General features: G+C 42.3%; 1 protein-coding gene across 7 annotated transcripts in view; it reads right to left on the minus strand.

Annotated features, from left to right (window-relative positions):
• Window positions 1-2,368: 2,368 nt before the first annotated feature.
• The window catches only part of LOC103750690 (zinc finger protein 570), a 42,242-nt gene continuing 26,471 nt past the window's right edge, over window positions 2,369-18,139 (minus strand). The window contains exons 1-6 of one of the 7 annotated variants that reach the window (XM_017803409.2): window positions 16,665-16,811; window positions 14,992-15,105; window positions 12,580-12,620; window positions 9,502-9,637; window positions 6,043-6,138; window positions 2,369-3,991 (exon numbers count right to left, since the gene is read on the minus strand). In XM_017803409.2, coding sequence (XP_017658898.1) covers window positions 3,012-3,991; window positions 6,043-6,138; window positions 9,502-9,637; window positions 12,580-12,594 — 1,227 coding nt within the window. In that variant the 5' untranslated portion in view covers window positions 12,595-12,620; window positions 14,992-15,105; window positions 16,665-16,811 and the 3' untranslated portion in view covers window positions 2,369-3,011. Of the gene's footprint in view, window positions 3,992-6,042; window positions 6,139-9,501; window positions 9,638-12,579; window positions 12,621-14,991; window positions 15,106-16,480; window positions 16,812-18,139 lie in introns of those variants that run through there. The other 6 variants (XM_017803410.2, XM_017803407.2, XM_017803408.2 and 3 more) reach the window with 6 other exon arrangements.

Here is an 18,139-nt window from a genome sequence, read left to right on the forward strand (position 1 = left end):
AGTTGTGCTGTAAAGTATTCCTTGAGAAATGTTTATAATTCTATGAGAATGTAAATAGTTTCACAGTAATTGTTTTTCAGTTAGAATATTCTAACTTAATTGCAGCGCAGTCTCTTTAATTTCTTGTTCATTAATTTTTAACTAACTTCATAAAAGAATAAGAATAAAAAAAATATGATTTATTTTAGAAAAAGTTACCTGGACTGCTGAAAAGAATGTATATTCCACAGCTGTTGGATGAAATATGCTATAAACATTTATTAAATCTACTTATTCTATGTTGTAATTAAAAAAAAAGTTAAAACCTCATTCAATTTTATGTCTTATAAGGGTTATACTGAGTTCAATACTGTATAACTGTATTAATTTAACTGTGAACCTCAAATTTTACAGCTAATTTTGAAAGAGAAGCATCTTTGCTCTGGAAATTGTTATTGAATATGTTAATGCTGTAATGAAATGCTTCTAATCATGTGGTTATTAAATAATTAAAAAAATAAAAAAATAAAAAAAAAATAAATAAATAATTCAAATTTTAGCCAGGCTTGGTGGCACACTGCACACCGTTATTCCCAACATTTGGGAGGCAGAGGCGGGCAGATCGCTGTAAGTTCCAGGCTAGCCTGGTCTACATAGCGAGTTCCAGGGGATCTAATGCCCTCTTCTCCTCTCTGAGGACACATGAACACACATGGTGCACACAAATTCACACAGGCACACACATATAGTGCTGGCTGTGATGGCAAGGCTTGGTGGCACACTGCACACCGTTATTCCCAACATTTGGGAGGCAGAGGCGGGCAGATCGCTGTAAGTTCCAGGCTAGCCTGGTCTACATAGCGAGTTCCAGGGGATCTAATGCCCTCTTCTCCTCTCTGAGGACACATGAACACACATGGTGCACACAAATTCACACAGGCACACACATATAGTGCTGGCTGTGATGGCATACCTCTTGAATCCCAGAACTCAGAAGGCAGAGGCAGACAGATCTCTGTGAGTTCAAGGCCATCCTGGACTAAGTAGTGAATTCCAGGCCTGCCAGAGATACATAGTAAGACCTTGTCTCAAAAAAGTCAAAAAAAGAAAAATATGTGATCTAGAGTTGCACAAAGTGTCTTTTTATCTTTTTTTTTTTTTGAGAGAGAGACAGGATCTACCTGTGGTCCCAGCTGGCCTGGAACTTACTATGTAGACCATGCTGGCCTCAATGTCAAAGAGATCCACCTGCTTCTGCCTCCTGAGTGCTAGGATTAAAGGCACCACACACAGCTTTATCATTCCTTTTTGTTTGTTTGTTTGTCTGTTTTTGAGACAGGGTCTCCTTGTAGCCCCAGCTGTCCTGGAACTCATTATGTAGACTAGACCAGGCTGGCCTTGAACTCACAATGATCCACCTGCCTCTGCCTCCCAAGTGGTGGGATTAAAGGCGTGCGCCACCACGCCCGGCTATCATTCTTTTTTAACCATGACTATCTCCGTTTTTTGTGTGTGTGTGTGTGTGTGTGTGTGTGTGTGTGCATACACGTGTGCAGGTGCAGAGGCCTACGGTTGATGCCTGGAGTTAATTGCTCTCCATCCTACTCACTAGGGCAAGGACTCTCAGTTGGACCCAGAATTCACTAATGAAGCTAATTTAGCCAGGCAGCTTGCTCTGGGGACCCACTGCCTCTGTCTTCCTAGTGCTGGAATTACAGGTGGGCCACCATGCCAACCTGACATTTATTTGGATTCTGGGATCTGAACTCTGGTCCTCACACTTGTGTGACAAACACTTTATCCACTGAGTCATTTTCCCAGCTCCATGCCTTCATTTGTAGTTATGTCTCCTCCCTAATTCTGGTTCAGGTAGTCACAATGGGAGGCAAATATGAAGAATATACATTTCAACTTCATTTCTTTTTTTTGGTCTTTTTGAGACAGGGTTTCCTGTAGCCCCAACTGGCCTGGAAAACTCTATGTAAACCAGGCTAGCCTCAAACTCACAGAGATCTGCCTGCCTCTGCCTCCTGAGTGCTGGGACTAAAGGCATGTGCCACTATGCCCGGCTCATTTCTTTTCTTATATGGGCAATATGGAAGTAGACTTTTCTCAAATATTAGGACTATGGAAAACTTTGGATCTGCTGCCCATGATAATCAAAGAAAATTATAGGGAAGAAAAGAAGATGCTGTTGCAATAATTTGCGAGAGGAAAAAATAACAAAAAAGAAAGAAATCCCACTTCCCTGATTTCTGTATGAAACAGTTCTGCATTATAAGAATATATAAAGAATTATTCTTGTAAAAAATGATTCTTCCAGTTACTACGAGACATTTTAATAAAGACTAAGAAAAAATGTACAGTGTACAATAAAGTATTTTTGTCAAATAGTACATTGAGCAATCAAGTTTATATTGTCATTTACTCAATTCCATGCTGTTAAAAGTATTCTTTAGCTTTGCACTTCCAACATAAACAAGATTTTGGTCAAGTTTTTGCTTGACTTATCAAGATATTTTAAAACAGTGTCTATTCAGTCAAAGGATCACTAAGAACTACTATAGACATTTACATTTATTACCAGGTGCAGAAAATGTAGCTGATATGTTGAGGTTCTTAAAAGAGTTGACCATAGCATTATTTTCTACACAATTAACATATCGAAAGACAATGGCGATATTTAGAATGGAAAGTTTGGTGGGGGGTATTCTATATTGTATATGACATATGGGTTTGGTATTCTCAATTTATATTAAATTCACATTTCCAATTCCAAAATAAAATAATTCTTATACAGATCACTGAGGAATGTACCACAACATATTTCCAGTCTCTTCACATACATTTCATATTCTGTTGTCATCCTATTTAATAAAATTAAACCTTTTTATGGCAAAGTAGTGATGTTTATATTTTTGAAATATTTTATGTTTTTTATGTTGAAATTTTTATCAATATGATGAGAGGAGGAATTCTCTTTTAATAAAATACTGTTTACATTCATTAATTGATGAGATTGGGTATCTTGCTCAAGGCTTGCCCACAATTATTAGATTTTCATTCCTATAGGCATTCTTCCTAGCATGAATTTTCTGATGTCTACTGAGGTTTGGCTTCTGGTAGAAAGCTTTGCCACACTCATTGCACCCATAGGGTTTTTCTCCTGTATGAGTCCTCCAGTGTTTATTGAGGCATGATTTCTGGCTAAAGCATTTTCCACATTCTCTGCAACGATAGGGTCTTTCTCCTGTGTGCATCTTCCGATGTACATTGAGGTATGACTTCTCACCAAACGACTTTCCACATTCACTGCACACAAATGGTCTCTCCCCTGTATGTGTTCTCTGATGTTCTGTGCGGTGTGATTTCTGGGTGAAGGCTTTCCCACAAAAAAAACATTCAAAGGGTCTTACCCCTGTGTGAATTCTCTGGTGTTTAATGAGGGTTGACTTATGTGAAAAGGCTTTCCCACACTCAGAGCACCCATAAGGTTTCTCCCCTGTGTGACTTCTCTGATGCCTAATGAATTCCGACTTGTAGCAGAAGCCTTTCCCACACTCACTACAGACGTGGGGTTTTTCCGTAGGTAGAAGCCGCTTCCGTTTGCACACAAGAGAATTAGCCACCACTGTTTTATATGTAAGCGTTGGGTTATGGTCAAAAGCTTTTTCACATTGACTGCAGCCCTGGGGTTTTTCTTCATTAGATCTTCTACCATGGCTTATATGCCGTAACCAGTTCCCCAGTCCATAGCACTCGCCTTGCTTTTTCACATAGTTTCTCTTAAAACCCGTCAAGTCTAAGTCATGATTTAAACTCTTTCCACAAGGATCCCAGCTGTTGGGGCTTTGAATTGAAAAAATATCAGTACTCAGGAGTGATATTTTCCCAAACTTACTACATTCATGGTTCTTTTCTTTGGACAATGTTTTCTTGCTGACAAATGCACCTTGTCTGAGAAGCATGTCTTGCCGTCCTTTTCTCTGGACATTAACGTGCCATCTGTCTTCTGGAGAAAATATAAGTAATGCTCTCTTAGGAATCTTATACTTACTGTAATCTGAAATGAAAACTCTTTATGAAATGATCTCAAGATTTAAAGGGTGCACAGTACATGAATAAAGATGAACCATAAACAAAAGCACAATTCAGATTAGAGCAGTCTGTGAGTAGAGAAGGTTCAGAACACTGGCACAAACAGAATGAATTAGAATCCAGGCTCATGAAGATGGCATCAAAGAGCAGGAGTTGGCAAAGTTGTTCTTAAAGAGCTGAAGACTAAATATTTTAGGCTTTATGGATTATATGGTTTCTGTTGCAATTATTCAACTTTCCCATTATAGAATGAAAACCTAGGCAAGACTGTGGTCATATACCAATAAAACTTTATTCAAAAAAAGGTTGGCCAGAAGGGAGGATGGAAAGACTGTAAGAGCCAGGGAAAGAGGCACATGACCATAAGGAAACAAAGTCTTACAGGCTCCTGGGACCTTGCTCATATGAACAACAGTGTCAGCATGCACAATACCCATGCAAACTCACTCAGACAAAAACCTAGCATAGAACTGGGGAAACGGGCAGCAGGCCCCAACCTTAGCCAAAGAACAATTGGCAGCTGATTACTGCTGGGTGAGGGAGAGTTGGTATTCTTTAAGGGAGAGACTCTGGATGAACTTGCACTGAGGGACATCTGGGGACACTAACTTGACTTGATAGGCCTTAACACAAATGACAGAATGCATGAAATCTAGGGGGTGGCACTATAGGGAGTGTGGATGGGGAGGGTATATAAAGATGATTAAGATGTTCTGTATGAAATGCACAAAAATTCGATAAAAATATTCATTGAAAAAAATGGTTGGCTAACCTGTAGATTATGGTTTGCTGATCTCTAATACTCAAAGAGGTTTAAATGTAATATAGCACTTTGCTATTCAATGTGAAGGTCTTGAAGGGGCAACTTGGGCCTTACTTTTTAGAGATGTTCAATTTCAGGCCTCACCTAAAAGCTATTGAATCAGAATCAGGATTTTAGGAAGAAATCCAAGTGACACCTTCTTAACATTTTAGAGTTTGACAAGCAGTTTAAGCAGTTACCTGAAACAAATAAACAAAAAAGAGCACTGTTTCTGGAGTGCTGAGGACCTAGGTTCCAGTTCCTATTCTGTCCCTTCCTATATGTCCTCTGGTTGGTTCCTCATTTGTAAGTGGTGTAATGGTCTGGCTACTTTACAAGTGTACAGGTGAAATCAGTAGATACACATGAAATGCTCAGACTATGGCAGAGTGAACACTTATTCAATGCTTCCAATGATGCTGATTTACAGTCACTGGAAGGTGGCTGGTGGCAATTTCAAAGACATCATTTTGACAAGCACGAAAGGGACAAGGATTCTTTGGTATATAATACTTAATTCAATTATGCAATTATACTACAAAACCACACGTGATTTAAAGATATCTGGGAGCAGAACAGAGGCTTTAAGATCTAGCCTCTTAAAGAGAAGCAGAAGCTAGAGAGCGTCTCTGAAAGAGGCATCTACCCCCCCCCCAGGGCATGATAGGTATCGTTGATGGACTTTACAGAGCTATTTTACATTTATTCTAGCTTTCGTGGGCCCAGCTCAGCCATCTACTTCACCACACAGGCATGCCTGGTCACCTACCCATCCCATGTGGAGTTTACAGCGTCCTCCTCTATGATCTCATGTGGCTTAACTCTTATCGTAAGGACTAAGGAAATGCTGGGTAGTGAGACTGTGGACATGTCAGGCAGATCTGAAGTATTTCACCTGGAAAGTTTTAGAACACAGGACAGGAAGGGACCAGCAGGAACAGAACCATAGCAGTTTATTTTTGAGAGCATCATAATGTGAAAAGCAAAGAGTACTGATGACGTCAAGAGATGAGCATCCGGGAGAAAAGAAGATGGACCACGCAGATAAGGACAGAGCTAAGAATCAAAGCGAGGTAGGAGGACCACTCAGCTATGGAATGGGATGCAGGAAGGTTCAAGAGCAAAACCCATAGTGTGGCTTGTACTAAATCTCTCACACTCACCCCGACAGTGGCAGCCTGAGCATGCTGCCTCACAAACCCAAGGTGCTTCCTCCTGCTCCAGCCTGAGGATCACATCTGGTTTGGTGCCTTCATAACCTGTTCCAGGGAAATGATACGGACCCTTGACACAAGCTTCTTGGCCGACAGAGCCTGTCAGGCAGCTGTAAAGGCTTCACTATAGACACCATACCTTGCAGAAACTGTGCATATGCCTTGTGCAGAAATTGAATGGAATTAGTAGCCTGTGACCACCACAGGCCAGACCCACTGAGGCAGCATAGTATACAGGTCAAGAATGTACTCTGTCACTAGCCTGCTGGGGTCCCAGTATATGATGGGGGACTGAGCAAGTTACTTTACTTCTCTGTGCCTCAATTTCCAAATCTGTAAAATGGTGGTACTAAAAGTTCCTACCTCATTAAGTTGTCCCACCTGCCCCCTCCTTTTTTTTGGTCTTTTTTGAGACAGGGTCTCCTTGTAGTCTGTAGCCCCAGCTGGCCTGGAACTCACTATGTAGATCAGGCTGGCCTTGAACTCATAGAGATCTGCCTGCCTCTGCCTCCCGAGTGCTGGTAATAAAGGCGTGTGCCACCACACCCGGCTAAGTTGTCCCTTTTTAATTAAAAAAAAAAACCAACAAAATACGTTTATCTCTGGGCTGGAGAGATAGCTCAGTGGTTAAGAACACTGGCTGCTCTTACAGAGGACCCGGGTTCAATTCCCAGCACCCACCTGGCCACTAACAGCCTGTAACTCCAAGTTCCAGGGGATCCAGTGCCTTCGTCTGACCTCTGTGGGCATTACATGACATGGGTGCACTTACATACATGTGGGCAATACATTCACAATACATAAAACAAAAATATAAATAAAATTTTTAAAAATTTTTATCTCCCAGCCAGGTGTGGTAGCACATGCCTGTAAGCCCCACGAGGGAAAGCAGAGGCAGGAGGCCACAAGTTCAAGGCCAGGCTGGTCTGCATAGCAAGACTGGTCTCAGAAAAAACCAAAAATTGAGTATCTGGGCAGCACAAATTGGATTTGATGGTTGCTTTTTTTTAAAACAGAGGACACAAAGTTGGATGGGTAGGAAAGGGGAGGGAGGCCAAATGTGATCAAAATACACTATGAAATTCTCAAAGAGCTAATGAAAAAGCCAAAATTTCTGTTACAGTTTTCCTTCCTCCCTCCTTCCCTCCCTCCTCCCTCCCTCCCTCCCTTCCTTCCTTCTTGTGGTGGATAAGTGTGTAAAAATGTAATTGGCAGTGAAAGGGAAAACCCCTATGTGAGCACCATGGCGTCAGCATGGCCATTGTAACTGTATAGGAATTCCCTGAGCTGCACTGATTTCAGACTGGGCAATTGTCTGTTTGAGTGGTTACCTTCATCCGGCTGTGTGATATTTTTGTGAGTTCATTCTAATAAAGTGATTCTTTTAAAAATCTTCCAAAAAATTAAAATTGAAGAAAAAGTTTGTTTGTTTTTCTTTCTTCTTTTTTCCCTTTGAGACAGGGTCTCCTATAGCTTGTGCTAGCCTCAAACTCACTATGTAGCAGAAAATGACCTTGAACTTGTGATCCTTCCGACTCCCTTGTCTCTATTTCCTAAGTACTGGGATTACAGGCTAAATGCTGGAATTGCCTGTATGCAGGACCACACCTACATTTTGTTTTTTGGCTTGTTTTTAATGTGGTGTTGGGGATTGAAACCAGAGTTTTGTGCAGGCTAAGCAAACACGAATTGAACTACATTTCCAGCACTCATTTATTGCTTTTAGATTTTAGTATTTTATATAACATATAGTTAACATTTTCAGCATATAGTATTCTGGCTTTCTTTAAAAATACTATTTTTTAAGCCAGGCGTGGTGGTGCATGTCTTTAATCTCAGCACTCAGGAGGCGGAGGCAGGCAGATCTCTGTGAGATCGAAGCCAGCCTGGTCTACATACAGAGTTCCAGGCCAGTTGAGGTTACAGGGTAACGCTGTCTCAAAAAAAAAGGAAAAAAATTTTAAAAAAAGTGCTAGTTTTTGCTGTTTAGTTGTTTTGCAGTTAAGCCAAGCACAATCACCTGTGCCTGTATTGCTAGGTATGCAAGAGGCCAAGGCAGTAGATCATTTGAACATAGGTCAGGCTGGGCACAGGGAAAGTCAGTGGATACTTTTTAGGCTGTATTATTTATTTATTTATTTTATATGTATGAATGGGTGTATTGCCTGAATGTATGTAAGTGCACTTGTGTCATACAGTGCCCATGGAAGTCAGAAGGCATCGGATCTCTTGGAACTGGAGTTACAGATGGTTTTTAGCCATGTGGGTACTGGGAATCAAACCCAAGTCCTCTACAAGAGCAGCCAATGCTCTTAACAGCTGGGCCATCTCTCCAGCCCCATTATTCTGGGTTTCTTGTTCCTACATGGTATAGATGAAAAAAAAATACTGTGGATAATATTTAAGTAGGTAATTAAATTTATATTTTGTTTGATTTTTAATTTTTTAAATTTTACTTGTGTGTAGTGTGTGTGTGTGCATATGTGTGAGTGAGAGCTCCTGTGTGTGTGGGGGAGGCCAGAGGTTGATGTCGGCTGTCTTCTTCAACTGCTCTCCCTTTTGTTTGTTTATTTATTTAATTTTATTTATTATTTTTATTTTATGTGTATGTGTGTATTGCCTGCATGTAGGTAAGAGCACCCGTGTCGTGCAATGCCTGCAGAGGACAGAAGAGGCTGTTGGATCCCCTGGGACTGGAGCCACGGACAGTCTTTAGCTGCCATGTGGGTGCTGGGATTCGAACCCAGGTCTTCTGCAAGAAGAACCAGTGTTCCTAACCACTGAGCCATCTCTCCAGGCCTTATTTATTTATTTATTTTTAAACAGGGTCTCACTTTGTAGCTCTGGCTGAGCTGGAAGCTACTATGTAACACCAGGTTGGCCTCAAACTCACAGAGATCCATCTTCCTACCTCTGTCTCCCAGTTGCTGGGATTAAAGGCATGTGTCCTACAGCTTTCTTATTTTTTGATACAAGGTCTCTCACTGAATCTGGAGCTCATGAGTTTGCTGGACTGGCTGGCCAGTGCATCCCTAGAACCCTTCTATCTCAGCTTTCCAGGCACTGGGATTATAGGTGTGCTCCTCCACACTGGCTTTTTATGTGAGTGCAGAGGATCTGAACTCAGGTCCTCAAGTTTGCACAGCAAGCACCTTACCCATTAAGCCACCTCACCAGCCCTTTTTTTTTTTTTGAGATCCAGTCTCACTATGTAGTCTGGGCTGGCCTTAAACTCACAGTCTTCCTGCCTCAGCCTCCCAAGTGCTGGGATAATAGGAGTGTATCATCATACTCAACTTGCTAGACAACGATTAAATCAATTAAGAACTTGGGAGGCTCTAGATACTTCAGTTGCAGAAAACTGGTCAGTTAAGTGTAATCCGAATTGCATGGTGAGGCTGTTCTTACCCACAGAGACCAGGTTGCTATAGGTTTCCAGCATCACATCCCGATACAGGGCCCTCTGAGCAGGATTCAGCCTGTGCCATTCCTCCTGGGTGAAGCCCACAACCACATCTTTGAATGACATAGGTTTCTGCTGAAGCTGAAATGTGGAAAAACATATTTGGGTTGACGGCAACATGATAACTTACCCATCTAGAATGCCCTTTAAATAGTCCTGGGTTTATGTGATAGGAAAAGTGAAAGCCATGTTGGAAACCACCCACCATTAGCATTTATAGTGAGTCATTGGCTCAAAGTCTGGTCTAGGGATGGTTGCTGGGAACACAGTTATGGATGGACCTGACCCAAGTCGTTCACTGTCTGATACAGGGCAAACAATGTGTAAAGCCACAGAGCTCTGATGACAGGACATCGAAGCTGTGGCATGCAGAGAAATGAGTGGTCTGTTAAATTTTTCCGGGTTTGGTGAGGCTTCAGAGCTCAGGGACTGTGGAGCTGGGTCTTCTCTGCAGGCAGATGGACAGACTGCATTCCTTCCAGGGGAGGGATGAGAACCAAGGCATGGAAGCAAACTGTGCTTTTAAGGGCGACAAGTTACTCAGCAACAGAAGGAAAGCATGCAGTGGCTATGAGCGATGAGATGGTGAAGGGAGAAATGTGTGTACGAAGCACATTCCAGAAGGTCTCTTTTTTATTTATATTTATTTATTTATTTATTGATTGATTGATTGATTTTGTCTTTTTGAGACAGGGTCTCCCTGTAACCACAGCTGGCATGGAACTCACTATGTAGACCAGGTTAGCCTCAATCTCATAGAGATTCACCTGCCTCTGCCTCCGAGTGCTGTGAGGTGTGTGCCACCACACCCAGACAATTTTGTTATTTTCATTATTTGTAAGAGTCCTTCCAATATTTTGGATGCAAGCTCTTTGTATTGCAAGTGTTTTCTCCAAGTCTGAAGCTTTCTGATTCACGCAGAGGTCAGACAAGGGCTTTGGATTCCCCTGGAACTGGAGTTAAGGACAGTTCGTAGCCACCATGTGGGCTCTGGGAATTGAACCCTGGTCCTCTGCAAGAGCAGTCAGTGCTCTTAATCGCTGAGCCATCTCTCCAGCCCCGAAGGTCTCTTTTTTAAACTTTAGTATACTTCGAGCAAAGATGGCACTGGGCGCGGCAGAAACAGAAGAACCACCTGTCCTGGGGTGAAATTCTTGCATTTATGTGAAGTGGTGTAATATAATTCCAAGCAGATTGTGAAAAGTTAAGGAAGAACATTGTGCCCCATATTCCTAATGTACCCCTAAATTCCTAATGCAAAGAGGGGTGCCTGAAATGAAATATTCAATTAACTCATACAGGCTTCCAGGAGAATCATCTCCCAGGATCTTACAATCTTCAGTTTTAAGAAGGCATCTTGGGGAAATGTCTACAAGAAGTACTCTAAAAGGCTAACTTTCCCACCAGGCGTGGTGGTGCATGCCTTTAATCCCAGCACTTGGGAGGCAGAGGCAGGCGGATCTCTGTGAGTTCAAGGCCAGCCTGGTCTACATAGTGAGTTCCAGGTCAGCTGGGGCTACAGGGAGACCCTGTCTCAAAAAAGACCAAAAAAAAAAAAAAAGGGCTAACTTTCCCCTAGACATAACTATGCTTCTTCCTAGAGACAATACCATGTCTTCTCTGTATCTGCCTTTTTATTGGACTAGCAAGAAAACAGTTCAGTAAGAGTAACTCACACTGCACTTTCTACTCTGTACATCTGTCTTGCAACAAAGAATGCTCCTCAAATCGTTTGTAGTATCAAGTTTGGAAAGTATGTGAACATCCATGGAATGGGGATCTGGTTAAATCAGTCATGAAGGGAACCAAACAGTATAAAGAGAAGAGATTGGACAGCATAGAGTTAACTGGACAAGCTTCTTTGGAAGGTCACAAGCAAGTTGGAGGAATGCCATGAAGTTCTGTGCACACAAGGAGCTGTCTGGAGGTGTCGGTCAGCACACTGACCAACCCAACAACCTTCATCTTGGGGCTGGAGAGATGGCTCAGAGGTTAAGAGCACTGACTGCTCTTGCAGAGGACCAGAGTTCGATTCCCAGAACCCACATGGCAGCTACAAACCATCCTTAACTCCAGTTACAGAGGAATCCGAAGCCCTCTTCTGACCTCCGCGGCATTGCATGTCATGGGTGCACTCACATACATGCAGGCACTACACTCATATACATAAATAAAATAAAAAAATAAATATTAAAAAACCCTTCATCTTGAACTTGTTATTCCAAAGCCCAGAATGTCCTTGAAGATAGTAGCCATAGCAGGACTTTGTACCTAGATAATATGGGGGAAAAAACATTTGTGTCCTGTGAGTAATCACTTACTGTGTTTCTGCTTCTTACACTGTAATTGTTTTGCAAGGTCAATAAAAGGAAAAACAAAAGGGCCCCGGAGGTGCTGAGCCCTCTGCTATCTTTGAAGTAAGCATTCCCTGTGTCTGTGGTTACCTTCCGGGCTGAACATCTACATAGTCATATTCCGTGCATACAATGGAGCATTATGTACCTGGTGTTAAACCTGGTGTGCTTCTGAGCACTAAAGTAAGGTAGAGCAGTGGTATCTTGGCATCCTTTTTACTTGTAGAAAGGAAGCTATAAGGTTCCATTCAAATCCTCATGCAGGCCTGGTGGCTATTGGCTTATTGGCTTGAAACCTGTTTAAGAATTATCCTTGGTCAAAGGGAGGTGCCCCACCCTCGAGGAGCCTGGGATCAATGACTGCTTGATTTCAGAATACAAAAGTGCCCATACCTCTGCATAGGGCAACACTGAGGCTGTCCCTGCATCAGAGTTTTGTAGGATGAACTGTAGCTCTCAAGGCCAATCCTGCTTAATCCTGCTTCTTCTATGCCCTTGTAGGTGTTCCAAGGTGTTCATTAATAAACCTTCTATGTGAAATCTACAGCTCCAAGTCTGTTTTCCTAGAACCCAGCCTATGACAAAGTGTCTATTATAATGCACACATTTTTTTGTCTAGGACAGTTTTCTCCAAGAAAAGAAAACTGGGATATTTAATATCACACTCACCTGACACTCAATCATTTTCTGTTCTTGGAAAAAGCTGAGACCTGTGAAGGCAGAGACCAGGAAAAGGATGAAGAAAGAACAGAAAACAGGAGCTGTTAAGCGATCAGACCTAACTTGCAAATTCCCAATGTAAATCTTATATGAAATCCATATTTTAAATCACTGTGGCAGAGGCTACCACAAAATTCAGAATGTAGATGTAGAAAACAGACCTTCCAGGAAACAAGACCTGATGCCAGAGAAGTTTTAAAAAAAATGAATACTTGGGAGCCAGGCATGGTGGCACACGCCTTTAATCCCGCATTTGGGAGGCAGAGGCAGGTGGATCTCTGTGAGTTCAAGGCCAGCCTGGTCTACATAGTGAGTTCCAGGACAGCTGGGGCTATAGGGAGACCCTGTCTCAAAAAGACCAAAAAAAAAAGAATACTTGGGACTGGAGAGATGCCTCAGAAATTAAGAGCACTGGCTGCTCTTGCAGAAGACCCAGGTTTGAATCCCAGCACCCACATGGCGGCTAGCAGCCGTCTATAACTCCAGTTCCAGGGGATCTGACTCCCTCCTCTGACCTCCACAGACATTACATGATATGGGTGCACTTACATGCATGCAGGCAATACATTCATACACATAAAAATAATAAAAATAAATAAAAAATATGAGAAAACAATATGGTATGATGATGTGCCAGGCAGATGGAGACTCAATAGCAAACAAAAGAAGCATTATTCCTATGTCCATAAGGCTTAGCATATAGCAGGGAATATAATAAAAAGTTTTAAAAAATGAATATTCAACACTAATTAGACATAAGCATATAATGCACCAAGACTTCTTTAACTGTTTGGAAACCATTACAAACAACTGAAATAACAGTATAACACTAGCAAAATAATCTATGGTCACAAATAACAGTAGGGTATACCTTATTATCCATCCAGTACATTATTAAGTATTGCATTTAAAAAATAATTTTCAGCCAGGCATGGTGGCGCACACCTTTAATCATAGCACTTGGGAGGCAGAGGCAGGAGGATCTCTGTGAGTTCAAGGCCAACCTTGTCTGCATAGTGAGTTCCAGGCCAGCTGGAATTAAAGGCATGTGCCACCATGCTCGGCTTAAAATTATTATTATTATTATTATTATTATTATTATTATTAATTTATTTATTTTTGTCTTTTTGAGACAGGGTCTCCCTGTAGCCCCAGCCATCCTGGAACTCATTATGTAGACCAGGCTGGCCTTGAACTCACAAAAATCTGCCTGCCTCTGCCTCCCAAGTGCTGGGATTAAAGGTATGTGCCACCATGTCCGGCAATTTTTATTATTTTTATTTTATGTGTATGAGTGTATTGCCTGCATGTGTGTTAAGTACACCCATGTTGTGCAATGCCTGTGGAGGTCAGAAGAGGGCATCAGATCTCCTGGAACTGGAGTTACAAATGGTTGTTAGCTGCCATGTGGATACTGGGATTCAAACCTGTGTCCTCTGCAAGAGCAGTCAGTGCTCTTGACCCCTGAGCCATCTCTCCAGCCCCATGTGACATACTCTGTATTATACAAATCCATTGATATATACCTTTAAAATCACAGGGCTCAGGAAGGTGAGGCAGGAGGATTGCCATGAGTTCCAGACCTGTCTGGGCTATATAACAAGTTCCAGGTCAGCCAGGGATACATAGGAAGATTCTGCCTCAAAAACAAAACAGGCAGGGCATGGTGGTGCAAACCTTTAATCCCAGGACTCAGGAGGCAGAGGCAGGCAGATCTCTCTGAGTTCAAGGCCAGCCTGGTCTATAGAGTGAGTTCTAAGCCAGCTGGGGCTACAGGGAGAACCTGTCTCAAAAAGACCAAATAACCCCAAACAAACAAACAAACAAACAAGAAACAGGTGAGACCTTGTCTCCAAAAACCCCAAACCAAAAAAACCCAAACAAATCACAAACAAAAGCAAAAAAACAACTAACAAAAAAACAAGATAACTACTTGACTATATGTGTGTTATATCTTAATCTTTAAAAAAAAGAATATTTAATGATCTTGGAAAATATTTTATAAGTGAAATATCCTGGTTAAAACATTAAAATGTTGTTCAAATATAGGCAAATTTTGCCTGTATCCTTGTACACCCCTAAGAAGTTGTACTAGGTGCTGAAGAGAGCACCTAGTTGCTTTCAGTTTCTTGTAGCTGTGGTGGTTTTATCTTCAGTGAATTATCCTATTGGGACTTTATAAGGAACTGATTCATGAAGGTTTAACCTGCCATGCCTAAAAAATATAGGACAAAATGATTCCTAAAACACTGTGAAGTTAAAATTTACTATTTTTTTCTATAATTTTTTGTAGGCTAAGCCCAGATAAAAGTATTTTCCGAACTCAGTTTGCTCTTTCAAATTTTTCATTAAGTTACTTACTCAGTAAACTCTTAGTGTTCTAACCATAGGCAGCATCACATCTATCCTTGTTGCTATGGAGTAATCCAGGCTCACTGCTGGGATGCTGTCACTGATGGGCATGTGAGAAAGAACCTTAATGGAAACATTAGAAGAGAAATGCATTCCTGACAAGAGCAAAAGGGGCCACATCTTAAACATAGTACTTTAGGTGAGATCAACATTTGATCCTTGAAAGCATTTTCAGTATGGTGGGGTAGTATTTTAAAAAGAAGGGAGGTCTGCTGAGATAGCTCAGCAGGTAAAAGCCCTGGGTGCACAAGCCTGGTAACCTGAGTTCAATCCCCAGAACCCATGTTAGGAGGAGAAAACTGACTCCCCACAGTTATTCTCTGAGTTCTGCAAGTGTGCCTGCATTCACATATGCACAGCATATACACACATACTAAATATTTTTTGAAAAAAAAAAAAACAGTTTCAAGAGTTCTGAGGTGTGCCTTGACCACGCAGGATAGAATGAACTGTCTGGCTGCTAGGCTGAGGTGTGTCAACCTGGTGAAATGTGTTTCTGTTATGCGGGATTACAACTTCAAATTCTTGATGCTCTGATTGTCAACCTCTGAATTTCACAAGCACTTAGCACCAACCCTTATAATGCCTGTATCATGTACATACATGGTGTCCCCAATCTTACTGCTGTCACTGATATGTCCCATATATCCACATCTGACCTTGTAGAACTACTGGTCAATCTGCAAAACTCACCAATACAACTGAATGTCAAGCAGCAAATTACATCCCAATCTTGAGCCCATTTTGATCTCCAGTTGATATCCCAAAGACCAACTCCCATTGATCCCCTTATTTCCCATTCTGATCTACAAAAGGTCAATTAATACTCAAGACTCCTACTGGACGTTCTAAAGGAAGTCTCCATCCTGATAGTCCAAAGCATTTCACCATTGAGCCCCACTACTGACTCTCCTAGCACTGAATCTCAGTTTCCACAACCAATTATAGGAACCTACTTCTTGATGTTGTCATTATTATTATTATTATTATTATCATTATCATTATTGAGACAAGCTTTCATGTAGCCAAGGCTGGCCTTGAACTTCTGATTTTACTTCTTCCACCTCCCAACAGCTAGGATAACAGGCGTGTCCTACCACATCCGGTTTATGTTGTACTGGAGATGGAACACTGGGCATCTTGCATACTAAGCAAGCACTTTACCACCTGAGCTACATCTTCAGTCCAGGAACCAAATTAATAATACCCACAGAGGTAAGAACTATACCAATCACTAACCCTCTGAGGCTTCCGATTATCGAGCCCTAAGGCTCTCAAAATCTCTACTCTTGGCCAATGAAGACCAATCATTATAACCGACCACCACACACCTTACCAATTACATTTCACAGAACCCTTGTTTACATAGCCTGACAATCAAGACATTTCAGAGAACCGTTATTTATTAATTCCCACACATTCCCAATTCACAGAGCACCTGCCACCGATTCGCACGAACCTCCCTCCGCCTGCCACCGAGGACGCTGCACCAGGATGAGACGCAATCCTTCGTTCTCCTAGACACTGATCCTTAAGGGCACCCATAAGTGACCCAGTCGGCCACCGTAGCCCCAGGTCAGCATCCCAAACGGATCGCAAGGTTGACTGTTTCTCTCACTGACCATTCCGGTTTACCCTGGATCAGCTCCATGAACCCGACATTGCAAGCTCAGCCGCTCAGCTCCTCTGTGCTAAAAATTCTTCCCATCCCGGGGCGGATGCGCAAACTCAGTGGCGACTTTGAGGCTGTCGGCCGCCACCCTGCAACCTTCCAGAGAACCGGATTCTGAGCATTCAGAACTTTAATGGAAGCATGATGGCCGCTCCCGCCTGACGACCAAGATGGGAGTGGCCATGTTTAAAACTGCCGTACAACAAATCCTTTGCTAGCCCTGAGGACTTGGCTATTTTAGGGTGAGAGCAGCCAGCGCTCCCCGGACCTCTAAGCAGACAGCGTGGCAGGGGGCCCAACGTTCCTTCCCCGCCCCCCGTGAACAGTGTGGCTGCGCCCACACCTGGAAGCTGAGCGTTCTTTGTTCCATCAGCCCTGGTGGTGAAGTTGGTTATATACATTTTTATAGTTTACACACACTCAAAAATTGAGATAGGGTATCATATAACCCAGGCTGGCCTTGAACTCCATCTTCCAGTGTCCCTTTCCAAAGTGTTGGCATTACAGGTATGCACTACCACATCTGTGACCCAAGTCCCAGTCAAACCTCGAGATAACCGCAGGTCTGTCCAACAGTTTAACTGCATGAGACACACTGAGTGCCATCGAAGTGAGGCCTAAGGACAGACCATAGGACACACCCAACTGGACACATCATTTCTCAGGGAAATTACCAAAGGCTGTAGCCCTTGGCATGGAAGTCAAGAGTTGCCATGTGCAAAGAAGGTATTAGAAACCGCTAACTGTTGTTGCCTAACCGTGAGGAAATATACAGGTAAGGGAATACCAGTGCAATTGACCCAAAAGTTTTGCCATTCATTGGGGGAAATCCTTTTGTTCATAACTGAAAAAAATGTCAAGGTATGTAAAATTCATGAGTGACTAAGAAAGAAGTCCAAGGATGTAACGGCTGGAGACCAGCAGGTCACTCTCAACTGCAGTGTAGATTCCTGGCATTATGCAAAATAGGCAAATTTGCCCTAAGTGCTGCAGTTACAGATCTTAAGATTCTCCTCAAGTTACAACTTTCCTCCATCTTTGTACAGATTTCATGTTAGGTTAGATGTTACCCAGAAAGAAAGTGGAGAATAAAATCGTGAGCGCCTTCCTTCCTCCCCCCATCTCCCTCTCTTGAGGCAGAAGATATGGTCCTGCTTTGTAGTCCTGGCTGGACTGGTACTATGTAGCCCAGACTGGTCTCAAACTTATGGTAATCTTCCTGGTTTAGCCTTTGCAGTGCTGTGGCTACAGGATGGGGCCAACAAGCTCCACTCTAGAAATAGTAACTGACCCATCACAATTTAGTCATCTAAGTTGGACACAGAACTGAATTAATAAACATAGTGCACCCAGAGTGAGCCTCCATGAAAACAATGGGAAAGTTAAATAGGCTTACAGGACCCTGAATATAAAGAATAGTCTCAA

This window comes from Nannospalax galili, unplaced genomic scaffold (assembly GCF_000622305.1).
Source record: "Nannospalax galili isolate Female #2095 unplaced genomic scaffold, S.galili_v1.0 scaffold886, whole genome shotgun sequence".
NCBI lineage: Eukaryota > Metazoa > Chordata > Mammalia > Rodentia > Spalacidae > Nannospalax > Nannospalax galili.